At 34.8% G+C, this 15,758-nt stretch overlaps 1 protein-coding gene and 2 pseudogenes across 2 annotated transcripts in view; all 3 read right to left on the bottom strand.

The window, feature by feature from the left end:
* The window catches only part of SKA2 (spindle and kinetochore associated complex subunit 2), a 27,562-nt gene extending 12,110 nt beyond the window's left edge, over positions 1 to 15,452 (bottom strand). Inside the window, exons 1-2 of one of the 2 annotated variants that reach the window (XM_023520398.1) lie at positions 15,300 to 15,416; positions 6,556 to 6,676 (exon numbers count right to left, since the gene is read on the bottom strand). In XM_023520398.1, coding sequence (XP_023376166.1) covers positions 6,556 to 6,654 — 99 coding nt within the window. In that variant the 5' untranslated portion in view covers positions 6,655 to 6,676; positions 15,300 to 15,416. Of the gene's footprint in view, positions 1 to 6,555; positions 6,677 to 15,299 lie in introns of both variants that reach the window. The other variant, XM_023520399.1, reaches the window with a different exon arrangement.
* LOC111729446 lies at positions 9,674 to 9,793 on the bottom strand (annotated as a pseudogene).
* Positions 11,113 to 11,251, bottom strand: LOC111729452 (annotated as a pseudogene).
* Positions 15,453 to 15,758: the final 306 nt, after the last annotated feature.

Genomic DNA, 15,758 nt, shown 5'->3' with positions numbered 1-15,758 from the left:
AAAAATTATTAAAATAAATGACAATTCATAGTATTATACATAATTCAAGGTCTTATATGACATTCTAAAGCATAATCTTAAATAAAAGTTGTTAAAACTTAAGTTACCACAAAATTCTTAAGATTATGAGATTTGTGACTTCAAAGTTATCTTAAAACAGAATCTCTATTCTAGAAGCCCTTAACTTGTTTATGAACCAGAAATTCCTAAGTCTGTGTATGCTTAACTTGGTATTTTAGTTCTGCTTAAAGTTTAACTAGCCTAATCCCATAGTTCATTTAACAATGTCTTCTTTTCAAGAGAGTGGTTTCAGCTAGGGCTTCTTGTAATATCTGAGGGTCCACATGTATTAAAATCATCAAACCGTACCAAAAAGAAGTAATTCCCACTTTCCAGTAACTTACATTTTAATAAGATATGAAAGAGTGTGCTTCCAAACAATGGTACGATGGAGTCTACTAAATTTCCAAAAATTTTTGCAAGCCAACTGTTAAACACAGGCATACTAAAAATTAAATTATATAAATTTACAATAAATAAGTTATTAAATACAAACATATACTCAAATATCAGAACTTCCTACTTATTTTACTATATTTTACTATTATCTATGCTCTTAAAGTCTACCATATCTGTATAGTGGAAATACTATATCATGTGCTACTATACATACCTTCCCAACTCCACTTTCAATGACATCATGGTGGTAGCTTGAAATTGGCCAGGGTGGAAATATTTACACCAGGAAAACTGGCAAATGCTAAAATTCAGGGCTTTTTACCCCCTCCCCACAGTTGCATTTATTCGTATACTACTACTTTCAGAAGTTTTTTTTTTTTAATTCCCATGCCTCTTTTAAGTAATGTGCCCATGCTTCTAATTGGAAAATACTTGAGTAAATAAATAGAATTTTAAACAGACTTCAAAAGACAGGAAACAAAAAAATTAAAAGTAGAATCAGCATATGATCCAGCAATTCCATTTCTGGGTATACATCCAAAAGAATTGAAAGTAGGGACACAAACGGATATTTGGACACCCCTGTTTATAGGCACATTATTCATAATAGCCAAAAGCAACCCAACGGTCCATTTACAGATGAACTGACAAAAGGTGATATATACATATAATGGAATATCATGCAGCCTTGAAACAGAAGGAAATTGATATATGCTACACCATGGATGAACACTGAGGACATTATGCTAAGTGAAATAAGCCAGTTACAAAAGGACAAATATTGTATGAGTCCACTTATATGAGATAACTAGTCAAGTTTATAGAAACAAAGTAGAATGGTAGTCGCCGGGTAATGTGGGGAGGGGAGAATGGGAGTTATTGTTTAATGGGTGCAGAGTTTGTTTGGAAAGATGAAAAAGTTCTGGAGATGGATGGCAGCGAAGGATGCACAACAATGTAAGTGTATTTAATACCACTGCACTGTACACTTAAAAATGGTTAAAATGGTAAATTTTGTGTTATGCATATTTTACACAAATAAAAATTTTTTTAAAAGACAAGAAAAACAGCTTGAGAGTAGATTATCCTCTATAAAGAACTGAACAGAGTATTTTGTGATAATACACAGGGAAAGTATTTACTTATTAGTGAAGTCAATGGGCCTAAGCAGGGGACAAAAAAGGAAAAAGGATGCCAATGAAATGTTGAGAAGCAGAAAAACCATCAAGATTCTCTGATCTGAACCCTTCATCTTATAAATGAAGAAACAGTCTGTGACTTGCCTCTAGTTCTATTTTCATTACTGTTTTTTCTGTAATTAAACCAAAGTTCCACATAACATTAAAGCCAATAAAAATCACATAGATCAGGGAGAAATGTAAAGACTACCTAAAATTCATTTAAACAGTTCTTTTTTTTTTTAATCTAATATCACTGAAGTTAGTTCATAAAAATTCCCTCCAAACACAACCTGGTAGTATGGTACAGAAAAAAGGAAACAAAAGGATTGGGATGCATGCCAGACGTTCTAGCCCTGGTATCACTAACCATCTAAGTGGCCTTGGGTAAGTCCTCCATCTCTCTGGGTCTCTCCTGTTAAATGAGAAAGTTGGAAATCTAAGGTCCCTTTCAACACTGAAATTCCATTATTTCATTGTACTATAAATGAAACCCAAGTTTAGTCTATCAAAATATTAAAATTTAGAAAAGTGTTTCTTTCTAATATATTAAAATTTGACATTTAAGTTTCAGATTTTAATATTTATATTGAAAACTAGCTTCTATTATTTTTCTTCCCGATCAAAGATGACTGTTGCTTCAGTTTCAGCTACATAGTTTCTACAGCCTGCCCATTGTTCTTCCCAAACACCAAAACCCTATAAGCAATATTGCACTACTCAGAGCTATTTACACAGCAGACAATATCGATAGGGTTCTAGGATCTGGTGATAAACAGGAAATTGTTTACTTACATGGTAGGACATTTACTGACCAATTATGATAGTCTCTAAAACTCAGTAGTGTCTGATTAATGGAACAAAGTGATAATGATAAACTGCATTCACAGCCTTCCTCGGTTATAAATTAGCCTCTTGGAGGCCTTGTAAAATAGTGAAGTTGCTGTTTAATAAGCTTTAGCTACTTATCATATTTTTAAGAACATTAGAATATTTAAAATAAAACTAGTTAATATTTTAAAGCCAAAGACATTCATATTTAGAAACCAGTTTTCTTCTAAATCAGTGATAAAAATAAATGATAAAAGTTTTATACCAATCCTAAGAGTAATAAATAAAATGTGCAATTTAGCTGGGAAAAGTCCATGGAAATCAATATTAAAGCCCCAAAGACAGTCAAATTACACTCTGCCAATTAGACATCCTTGGAAGCAGACTGAGACTATAATGAAGCTACTATACAAAATGGAAGAAGGAACAATTTAGGAAATAATTTTGATTTTTAGAGACCATGCTACATATTTCATAACATATATTCTATTATACTAGTTGTTATTATGACCAGTTAAAGGCTTTAAGTAAATGGCACAAATACCACTTAACTATTTGGCAGCAAGGAGAAAAATATATAATTGCAGACCAATCTAAAAACACTTCCTTTTTTTTTTTTGCTCACTGCCACAGTAGTACTCCCTTTCAGAAGGACCAGTGCCCGCAAAGGTAAAAACACATCCTCTGTGAGAGAGCTTGTTTCAACAGCATCGAACCACAGGGAAATTAAAGGAAAAAAATATGAATGTCTATAGTGAGAGGAGTTAGCAGAGGTTATGTTCTGGATTCAGCTGTGCTTAGAACTGCATTTACCATAGAAACATTGTTTTAAGGGAGAATTAGATATCTTAATATGTGGCAGCCTGACCCTGCCTGGCCATTTCCTGCTCGTTCCTGACGGCCTCCCGCCTTCCAAGGACTCTCCAGCTAACATTGATTTTCTCATAGCTTGCCAACCAATCAGTGTTCTTCCTTATATCTGTAGCTGTGTAGGCATGACAAGACGTAACTGCCTGTTATGTTACAATCAGGGCTCAGCCTTTGGATGAGAATCCGCTGAGCCAGTGCCAGCATCAACAAATGCTGCTTCCTTATAGCCTTGGTGTCCCATCTCTCTGTTCAAGAATCCCGCAACAAACACTCCTAGACCTAGGTTAGCTATATATTACTAACCAAAGAATCTACATAAAGCACCCTTTTCCTTACATTCTCCTCTCCAATGTAGATTTAGAAATACCTTTATCCACTCTTATTTTACTCTGTTCATGGCTCCAGCTTACCACTTCATGTATTGTATTATAATCATGTTTGCATAGTAATGTCTCCACTTGATTTCAAATTTCTTGCAAGAGCTTTGTCTTTTCATTTTATATCCCTAGTTTTTAATATACAGCCTAATACTCAGTGACAAAAGGGAATAGAAAGAACAGTCATTTATTTGAAAGAACAAACAGCCGGGGAAACTAACCACCCTCTAAAGCCCAGTTTAATAAATATTTCAAGTTCTCAACAAGTTAAGGGTCACCTCTAATGTCTATACAATGGCAATTGTTTTTGGTATATTTATGCTAAAGAGTTGACTATTACTCACTTTCTTCCAGATAGAACAAATGCTTGTCTGTGCTTGCCTGAAACAGATAAGCAGTAATATGCACAAGCACCAGGTTCCAGACATGTCACTTCAGGCGAATAGCAACATCGAAGCAGAAGAAGTTGCAGGTTCATCAGTTCCTAATTTGCAGGTCTTTATGGAACAACTGTTAGGATAGTGCGGATGAGATACTGCCTATAAAAAAACTGGTTTCATCAATTTAACTTTTTAAAAAATTTCAGGATCCTATGTTCATTGTGCTGTGGACACATAATAGACTACAGGGACAGATTTTCATAATAATTGAATGAATCTGGTTTAGAAAAAACAAAGGTATACCTACAATACAACATAGTCTTAATAGTCATGGAATTGCAGGTTTTGGGGGGTTTTTTGCTTATCTATCTTCTAATTAAATTACAATGAATCTGTATTACATACATAATAACCATTTAAAGCAATTTTTAAAAAATGTATTACATTCTATACTAAGTCACTCTTCAAGATTATTAAGGTTTCTTCATGCCTGTAGAATTCCAACTTCTGGTACGATTCTTCATAAGATGACCTCAGCGACACTGAGTTTCTGTCCCAAATATGCCAGGCTATTTTTTAAAATCACTAATCTCTATTAGGGTCTAGCAAACAGCAGACTCTCAAATATTATATCATGTATTATATATAGAATAATATTGTGTAATAATATTGTGTTGTATGTATATATATATATATATATACATAAAATACTCATGATAAACCATCTTCAGAGTATAAAATTAGACTGACATGAAATATGACAGCTACATTACTAAACTGAAGAACACATTAGAATAGTGCACAGACTTGAAACAAGAACTTAGTATAATTTTGAGGGAGTATATCTTTGGAAGCAATTCTGGCTTACACAGATACTGAAAAGGATATAAGATTAGTAATGTTTAGTCATTTAATTTCAAACCACTTCAACCTCTGAATAGCAGATCATGAACCCCTGAGTAAGGGGCAAGGATCTATAAGTTCCTGTTAAAAGTTGGCAATTTTATGTATCCATGAACATTTTTCTGGTGAGATGGACCTTCCCTAAGGATCCATGGCCTAAAGAAAAAAAACCATCACTTTTTAAGAGAAACGTAGCTTCTGTCTTAGTGTCAATGATAAGGTAACAAAGCAGACTGCCAAATAAACGGAATCTCTGTACTTCTAACAATGAAGGGTGAAAAATGGAAAGAACAGTACGTACCAGGACATAATGTTTTTTTGTCATTCAAAAAAAAGTGTGATTGCTTCTGAAACCCAAATGCCAAGCATATTGCTGGGTATGTAAAAGACAGTTACTGTCTACTGCCTTTTAAAATTTATTTGAATTCATGAAAAAAAATGGAAGAGTTAGACCTCAGGAAATAAAATGAAGATTAAATGTCTGAGCAAGAAGTATCTAGGAAAGATTTTTAAACTAGTAAAGCCAGTAGTGCTGGGTCATATGTTGGCTAATCCATTCTTAGCCAAGAGATAAACAAAATCGCTAAAGAAATCTGTTTTCTTCAAAGTTTTAGTTCTATCTCTAAGTATGTTTTATTTTGTTAATCAGGATTTCTAAGTCTTCATGATAAATATGCTATAGGGAAGATTCTTTTTTTAAAGGTAACTTCTAGCCCCTCTCATTCACTCAGTATAAACGTATGTATTGTCTATGTGCTAAGAGATTATAAAAGACAAGATTATATCTATTTGTTCAAAGACACAGCACCCTGTACCTTTTCTTCATATGGATTTTTTGTGATTTATGTTTCTCTCTTGCTGGTTTACATATTTAACTTTGCTCAGCACAGTTCCTCATACACAATAGGTAAAACAAGTCATAGCTGGTAATTATTTGATCAGTAAGTATTAGCATTATAATCTAATGTATTCTACTTGTAACTGTATAAAAATGCATTCTGACAGTATATTTGAAGTAGGGTTGCCACATAAAATACAGGACACTCAGTTAAATTTTAATCTCAGATAAACAATGAAAACAATTAGTATAAGTATGTCCCATGCAACATTTGGACATACTTATACTAAAAATATATACTGTTTATCTGAAATTCAGATTAAACTGGGCATCTTCTATTTTCAACTAAGTCTGGCAACTCTAAATTGAGGTTTCTCAATGTTATCAAACTTAGGGCCAGAAAGAGAAGTGGCACAGAACCATATCTTTAGTAAAAGGTGAAAGATTTATACAATTTGAAGAGAAATCAGAGTATATTCTTTATCCTTGGTCACTTATTAACAATCAGGACAAACACAATGCTTCCTTTATTTATGAGATAATACCTTATAATGAGACTATACTGCTAAGAATGAATTAGCCAACATATGAGTAAATGAATAGAATAAGTTTTGAAATTCAAACGGCAGCCTAGATTAAAGCAACATATTTTAAAATTGTGGCACATGATGCCAAGAAACTTAGCAACTTAAAAATAATAATCATTTATTCTCATGGACCTGCAATTTGACTAGGTTCAGGTGCTCTAAGGCTGGGCTCTGCTTCTCATTGCAATTCTGTGGGTTGCCTGGTAGGAGCTTGTTCGAGGTATAGCTCATCTTCCTTGAAGCAGCAGATATTCTCATGGAGAGAGTAGAAGCACAAGAGTAAGCAGAAATACACAAGGTCTCTTAAGGCCCAAGTTCAGAGCTAACACACGGTGCCTTACTGCCCGCATATCATTGGCCAAAGCATACTCAGAGGAAGGGATATGTACTATGCCCATCATGAAGTCATGACAAAGATGTAGATACAAGTATACTTTCAGTAAGCCAAAATGGCATGAAGAATATCCCCAGCTTTCTGAAAGTTCACACTACATCACTTCGCTTTTATGAAAGACCTACATTATTAGAATGGTAACAGCTTTTTCATGGAAGCGAAAATTCTCTTCAGATTTCTTTCAGCTAGTGAAAACAAACTTCCAGTTATAAAATAATCAAGTCTTGGGGATATAATGTACAGACAGCATGGTGACTATAGCTATTAATACTGTATTATATGCTTGAAAGTTGCTAAGAGAATAGATCTTAAAAGTTCTCAACAATAAAAAAAAAATTTAACTATGTGTGATGATAGATGTTAACTAGACTTATTGTGGTGATCATTTCACAATAAAATACATATGTATATCAAATCATTATGGTATATAACTGAAATTAAAAAAATGGTGTGGTAGAGGTTTCCAATTTAACAGCTAGAATACTGATTTTACTAGTTCTTTGTCTCAAACCTCCTGCTCCTTATCTCAACACTATATTGTACCACTTGCAGTTTCTCCCAGTTGACCAACATCTCTCATCTCTGGACTGTCACATGCACGGTTTCCTCTGCCTGAAACATTTCCCATTTCCTACACTGGCTAATCCCTACTCACTCATCAAATCTCAGATTATACCTCACCTCTAACAAGAAGCCTTCCCCAGGTTAGGTGCCTCTTTCCAATGTGTCCCCATAACACCTGATATTTACTTGTCCCATCATGGCATCTTTCTTAATGTATTCAATTTATCTGTGTGTCCCAGATAAGTTCCTTAATATCTTTAGTCTTTAGTACTAGCCTGCCCTAGTAACATTTACTGATGAAAGTTTGAAGTACTGTCATCCACAATTAGGCAAATTAAGTGGGGAGAGAAGAAATTCATAAAAGCTACCAAACTCTCACATTTCCTAACAAAAATAAATTGTTCTGAAAAAATAAATTTTATAGTCACTAAATCACTATATGAAAACCTTAGCGAAAACTAAGATTATTTCCTCATTCATAAAATGAGAACAAAAACACTGAATCAAAGAATCAAGGATTGAGTTATTCAAACTTTTAAAATGTTATATATTAAAATAAATTAAGAGTATAGTCTTTTAAAATATAATTACCTGGGATATTCTTAATATTGAAACTGTATCATGTTTGGCTAAAAAAGATATTTTTGTTTGTTTAAAACTTTTCCTTTTCCTTGGCCACAAAAAAGACTGAGATCTTACCATTTGTAACAACATGCATGGATCTGGAAGGTATTATGCTAAGTGAAATAAGTCAGACAGAGAAAGACAAATAACATGTGATATCACTTAGAAGTGGAATCTAAAGGACAAAATAAACGAACAAAACAGACTCATAGATGCAGAGGACAAGCTGATGTTTGCCAGATGAGAAGAGGGTGGGGAGCTGGGTAAAAAAGGTGAAATGATTAAGAGGTACAAATTGGTAGTTAAAAAATAGTCATGAGGATGTAAGGCATAGAGAATATAGTCAATAATATGGTAATAACTATTTATAGTGTCAGGTGAGTACTAGATGAGTCAGGGGGATCATTTCATAAATTATATAAATGTCTAATCACTATGCTGTATACTTGAAACTAATATAATATTGAATGTCAACTTTAATTGAAAAAATTTTTAAAGGGGAGAAAAATAGTGAAGGGGAAAAAAGAGTTCTAACTTCCAGATATAAAATAAATAAATCATGGGGATGTAATGTACAGTACAGGAATATAGGCAATAACATTGTGATAGCATTATGTGGTACCAATGGTTGCCGGACTTATCATGATGACCACTTCTCTAGATCTATAAATGTTGAAAAACTATAGTGTACACCTGAAACTAATACAATACTATACGTTAGCTACATTTTAATAAAAATCTTTTTAAAAAAATAAATCTTTTACTTTGCTCCAAAGAACAAAATTGCCTGCTCGATTTTTAAATGAGTTCATATGGATGGCTTTCCATACCCTATTCCAAAAATTGAAGATGTCACATCAAAATATAATTTAAGGTAGAAAAAAGAACCTTCCCTCTCCTTACCAACTGATACATTTTTTTTTTCATATTTTAGTAGTATAAAGTCTTTTACACAAAAAACTTTATGGTTGTACACGTTCTTAATAGAAAATTCAGTGATATCTAAAAAGAAATGTATTATGTTGTTATCAATTCAATTTTCAGAGAAAAGAATGAGGTCCTCAAAGTAAGCAGTTTTCTTCCCTCAGTTCCTCCCTATTTAATATTCTACATTATTAAAAAACAAAATTCTACCCACTGCTCTAATAGCCCACTAGTAATTGGTAGGAAATTAAAAGCCAAAGAAGAGGAAAATGGCTGCACTTGAGGCCTAGGGAAGTAATTCAGAAGCATATTTTATATAAAATTGAGAATAAAATTTTATATATATAACTTGGAATAAATAGTTTTATATTGAGCAATCACAGTCTTCATTCCCTGCAAATCATGTCCTTGTGTCTATGCCTAACGTCTCAGGTATCTTACCTCCACCTGGTATCTATTCTCCCAGCCACTTTATAAAGACATTTGCTTAACAAATAGCTTACTTTTTTTCTGAAATTTAATGAATTTAGTACATGTGTTATAACTGTTCTTGCTCTCCTTTTAACATATAGAGCACCAGTAGAAATCCATTAAGTGGATTATTTAAAAATTATAAACAAGACCTATACACTAAAAACTGCAAAACACTTGAAATTTTTTTTTTTTTTAGGTGAGGCAACCCTTGGTTGACCTCACAGACTGCAAGGACCTTGTCAGCTTACAATCCCTTATTTTTTATTTTTACGCCTACAGCACCTGGTCTTCCTAGGTTGGTCTCCCATGCAAGTACTAACCAGGCCCCACCCTGCTTAGCTTCCGAGATCAGACGGGATGGGCCTCGTTCAGGGTGGCATGGCCTTAAACAAAAACACTTGAAATTTTAAAAGACCTAACAGAGAGACAGATAATGTTCATGCATCAGAAGATTCAATATTGTAAAGATATCAATTCTCCCCAAATTCTTTCTTTAGATTCAATGTAATCCCAACCAAAATCCCAGCAGGCTTTTTTGTAGAAATTGACAAAAAAATTCTTTGGAAATGTAAAGTACTTTAAAAGTTTTGGAAAACAAGAGCAAAGTTGGAAGTGTTATACTAGTTGATTTTAAGACTTACTATAAAGCTACAGTAATTATTACAGTATGATGACATAACAAAACAAAGTAGAGTTCAAAAATAAATAAACCTACCCATACATACATACTTAATTGATTTGTTACAAAGGAGCCAAAAAATTCACTAGGGAAATGATACTCTTTTCAACAAATGGTGCCAGAACAAGAGGATGTCCATGTACAAAAAGACCCTCCACACTTACTTGATACCATATACAAAAATTAACGCAAAATGGACAGTGATCTAAATATAAAAACTGAAACTATAAATCTTCTAGAGGAAAACATAGAAAGTATTTGTGACTTGAATTAGGCAAAGATTTCTTAGGTAGAACACAGAAAGCATAAACCATAAAAGAATAAAATGTATAAATTGGACTTCATCCAAAAATTTTAAGTGAGAAGGCAAATAACAGAGAAAATTAAAGGACTTATAATGTAGTAATAAAAAAGACAAACAACTCAATTTAAAAATAAACAAAAGATTTTGACACTTCACTAAAGATTTATCAACTGCCTGTAAGCAAGTGAAAAGATATTCAATATCATTAGCCATTAAGGAAATGCAAATTGAAACTATAAGATATTACTACACACCTATGAGAATGGCTAAAGTGAAGAAGACTGGCAATATAAGGTGTTGGTAAGGATGTGGAGAAACTGGAAGCCTAATCTTTAGAAAAGATTTTAGCAGTTTCTTATAAGATCAAGCATACATTTATTTATCCTGCTATCCAAGAGAAATTAAAATATCATGTCCACACATAAAGATTTGTACTATAATGTTTACAACAACTTTATTCATAATAGGCAAACGCTGGAAACAACCCAGATTTCATAATCTGATGAATGGATAAACGATTTATGATAACCTATATAACTCCTATTACTTACAACACGGATGAATCAAAAGCATTATGCTAAGTGCAAGAAGCCAGATACAAAGACTGCATGTTGTATATAATCCCATTTACATGAAAAGGCAAAACTAGAGGACAGTGATTGCCAGCGAGTTTAAGAGGAAGAGGTTGACAGCAAAAGGGCACAGGGGAACTTTTTTTTTTTTTAACACCTACAGCACCTGGTATTCCTAGGTGGTCTCCCATCCCCATACTAACCAAGCCCAACCCTGCTTAGTTTTTGAGGTCAGACGAGATCGGGCACATTCAGACAAGATCGGGCACATTCAGGGTGGCATGGCCATAGACTAAGGGAACTTTTTAAGGTAGAAATGTTCTATATCATGGCTGTGATAGTGGTCATATAAATGTAAACATTTGTCAAAACTCATCAAATTTTACACCTAAAATTGGTGAGTTTTACTGTACATAAACCATATCTCAATAAAACTGATAAAAAATAGAGGTGGATTCATACTTTATTTTGTCTCATAATTACAAAAAAGAACTTTAAAACAAGCATTCTTAAGTTTTAAATTCAAGCTTTTACTGCACAATATACAGACTAAGATATGGGGCAAGTAACCATAGGAAATATACAGCAAACATTGTTTTCATCACTTACTAATTCATCTTAAAATTCAATTAAGTAAAACCTGAGATTTGCCAGAGCCTATCCCACTCTGTTAAAGAAACAAATTATATAGTACTAGTCATTTAGACAAGCCATAACAACTTAAACTATAAAAATTATTCTCTTAATGTTTCAGAATGCATTACAATAGTGAGTTTTTAATTAGTTAAAAACTTTTTTTTTCAAATTATGCCTTTCTAAAACATATACATTTGGAAATGAAATTATACAGTTTTTTGCAACAAAGTTTATAGTAAAGTACTCAGATACTGAAGAAAGATGTAAAGCAAGAATCAAGATTCGGTGTGCATCCTGCTTTCAGATGCTTTGACAATACTATTGCACTGCTAGCTGTAAAGTACAGTAGTGCAATAAAGTCAGAGCATTCGTTAGCAGTAATAGGTAGGAAAGGAACACAAAAGCATCTTGCATCAGTTGAAGCTTGAGTGCATAAAGAATTTAAAGAATTGTCATTTTGGACAGGAGACATCCAAACCCTAAGAACATTTATAGCAATGTTTTTTAAAAAAAAAAACTTAAATATCAAAATGATATTGGTTTTTGATGACTAACCTATGATTAATATCCAAACAGAAACATGTATAGGTGTAGAAAGAAATTTTATAAATCTATCCTAGCTTTACAAGTTATTAACATGGATATTGTTAATACCTTAGGGCTGATATTAACAAAACTGGCTGTAATTACTACTAAAACAAAGTTTGAAAAATATTTCCATTCTGCTGAGCTATATTGGTTAGCTCCTCCACAGCGTTTTATTAACTGCCATGTAAAACAAATCTTTTGAGTAAGAATGTCAAAGGCAACAAATGAAAAGTAAAGTAATAAGTTTCCTAACATCTACATACCCAACCTATCTCTCTGGAATTTAAACTGCAATACAAAAAGCACTTACTATCTTAAGGCTTTTTATCTCAAGAGTTTACAGATATCCAAGGATCAATGTGTCCTAAACATGACACCATTAGTCCTACCTAACTGAATATTATGGAAAGGGATTTTAACTTTTCAGTTAATCCCTAAAACATCTTAAATATAGGAAGAGATCATCTCCATTTCCTTCAAACTTAGAAAAATCAAATGGAAAAATAATGTGATAATGGTAGAAGGGGGAGAGGGTCCAAGATTTAAGTAGCAGGTTTCCTTGAACTCAAGTCAACTGACATCCTAACGTTTTAACTGGTTAAGAATCTGTTCAAAAGTCAGATGTAAACCAAGAAATAGAAATAGTATTATAGAATATCACATTGCACTACCTTTTGTGAGTAATCACTAGTGGTATCAGAAAGGAAGGACATGAGACAACACTACTCACTAAGTGAAGGAAAAAAGGTTAGAGAACAAAGATTGCCCTACAATGAGCTTATTCCTCCATTAATAATGTTGATCGATGCAAAAACACTTTCCATTATTTTCACTAACTTTCCTTTAAATGGTCCAGTTCAAGTATTTAGTTGAATTGAGCCTACTAAGAAATGAACTCAAATTCAGTACAGCTGGAACATGAACGTCTTGATCTCAAATCATGGGCCACATAACTCAGCTATTACAATATTTCAACTAAAATCAGGGGATTATACAGGAAATTATTTACTTTTAGAATCTCAGAAACTAAACTAGTTCGGATACATTTTTTTATAAAAGCATAGCAAATTTGAAGATGAGATATACCATCTTTTACTGCCCAATCAATACAAAGCAGTAATAATAAAACTATGACGATAGTTCAAATACCTTTTTTAAACCCTAATGATTATGGGAACAAACTATTAATTTGAAGAGAAAAATGAAAGCTACTACTAGGTTACTTGAAAGGAATTTAAAAAGACCTGCTTTCATCTCTTCCTCTCAAAAAGAATTTTTTTAAAACTATCCCATCATTCAAATATCGAAAAGTTTAAGTCGGGCTACCTCATAATTTTCTAAAACCTGCTTTTTACAAGATGACACTTAATCGTTTTCCCCTTAAAATAAAATGTGTCCAATCTAATAAAAAAGAAGTCCTGTGAGAATACTGACTCTATTGCAAAGTCCAGAAAAGGCTTAATCGATACCTCAAAACTAAACGGCCAACTTGTGGGGGTAGAGGCTGTTAAAAGCAAAATTAGTATCATTTAGCATCTTACAATTAGGCGGAAATATAGATCTGGAGGAAGAATTAAGAATGAGAAAGAAGGGCCAGATGGTGTTAACATTATAGAACTACAATAGTTAACATGTTTTCTAAAAAAAAAAGACAATTAATGATATGAAGAACAAAACTTTGAATTAAAAGTTTATCATCACAGGTTTGGAACGCTGCAGAAAATTCTTCCTTCTCTGTCATTTCTCTCCTTCCCTATCTCCAAAGCCCCCACCCCTATCAAAGAACATTAAAACTCAAAACCTTAGAAGCAACTGAAAGCCTTCAAATCGAATTTGTATATGATAGGCACTACAATTCATTAATACATCGGAAAAAAGTAAGTCATATCAAGGTCTCACATTTTCTGGGGATGGGAATTGGAGCGAGTATGGTACTCAATTTCTTCCAGGATCACTACACGTGCAGATGTTAAGTAACAGAAGATTCAGCTTGGAGAAAGCAACACAGGCACAAATGATACCTAAGGAGTAATGCCAGAGAATGGCAGGAGGGGCGGGCTGCGGGTGAAGATTTTGGCTTCTTTGCTTAATCATCTTTATAACAAACAAACAAACAAAAAGACTCAATGATAGGTGCGTCCTCCAAATTCCACATTTTAAAGGAAGTCAGCCCAATCCCCAAAACGTGTGGTAATGCACAAGTTTTATGTAAAACCTAAGATTAAATGCACAAGAGGAGAAAGGACTTAAGATAAAACAAGGAAGCTAAGAAGAAAAAAGCGCGGGCGATTAAGCTGGTCGTCTAGGGATGGGATGGAATAAAAAGAACGAGTAAGAATCCATAGGAGAAAACTAGGACAGCTTTCCAGCTTGGCGCCTTCGAGGAGGCCAAGCAGCAGAAGGAGTCCTTTCCAATTATTCGCCCCCGCCCCCTACTTTCACAAATGAATGAAACTATGCATCTCGAGAGCCGGGCGCCCTCCTTGTCCCAATCCAGGAAAGGAGCTCGTGATTCAGATGCCCATCGCTCGCTTCCCCACCCAAGGACTGCCTGCCACCTTCGAGCCAAAGAGAAACTGGTTTAGGGGCTTCCTTGGCAGCTGGGAAGCCGTGCATGCAAGTCTAGCATCCTTTCTCAGATTTTTTTTTAGCGTGCCTTGAATGATGCGAAACATTCAGCCCTAAAGGGATTTCTCTCCGCCCCATTCGGTTTAACCCCACCCCACCCAACATTCCTTCTTGGAGTGTTAATGACCTCTCCCCTTAAGGCGTTTTGGGACCATTCCAGTCACGTATTTTTGGTGGAAATACAAATGTCGGCACCAGCCACAGCTCCTAGAGGAGCGGAGAGGTGAGGGCAAGGAACAAGGAATTCCAAAGGCCCCGCATCCTCAGCATCTCCCGCCATTTCCCTCACAAGTTTCCCGGATGTAACCCCTTACCCGCGGCGGTTAATAAACCAGGCGGTGGCAACTCCCTTTGGTGCAGAAGGAGGGAAGTCGAGTCTGGTCCAGCCTCCGTCACCCAGGGTTTCTGGCGGCTCCAAACTGCGTCCCACTTTGGAGGCCATCGGGGGAAAATAAACTACCCAGTAGATCTCCTTCACTTTACACTCACCATCAATTCCAGCTTATCGACCTCCTCCTCCATGTTGAATAGTTGACATTCCTCAGACCGCGGCGGCGCTTAAGCCGCAAACCATACTAGCACTGAGTGTCCCTATTGGACAGCTGTCACTCAACGTCTTGCACTCATTGGCTCCTCCGCTTCATGGGGGCCCGCCCATTGGCGACTGGGTAACGCCCCTCCGCATAAAACATCTTTTCCTGTTGGGCAAAGACACAAAACGCCGCAGGAGGATTGGCTGCTGTAACCTTTTTTTCTCCATTGGCTGTAACCTTCATCTCTACTTTCAATTTCATAGTTAGGGCTCAACAGAGAAGATTACGATTGGTGCAATTGGAAGAAGAACGACCCAATTACACAAAGGCTTCCACAAACAGCTTAGGGGAAGTGACACACCTTCTTTCCGCTCCTGCTTCCCCTTCGCTCCCGCCTTCCCCTAATTCATTCAAG

This window comes from Pteropus vampyrus, unplaced genomic scaffold (genome assembly GCF_000151845.1).
Source record: "Pteropus vampyrus isolate Shadow unplaced genomic scaffold, Pvam_2.0 Scaffold261, whole genome shotgun sequence".
Taxonomy (NCBI): domain Eukaryota; kingdom Metazoa; phylum Chordata; class Mammalia; order Chiroptera; family Pteropodidae; genus Pteropus; species Pteropus vampyrus.
Note: the sequence above shows the minus strand (reverse complement) of the source record. Positions and strands in the feature narration are given on the sequence as shown.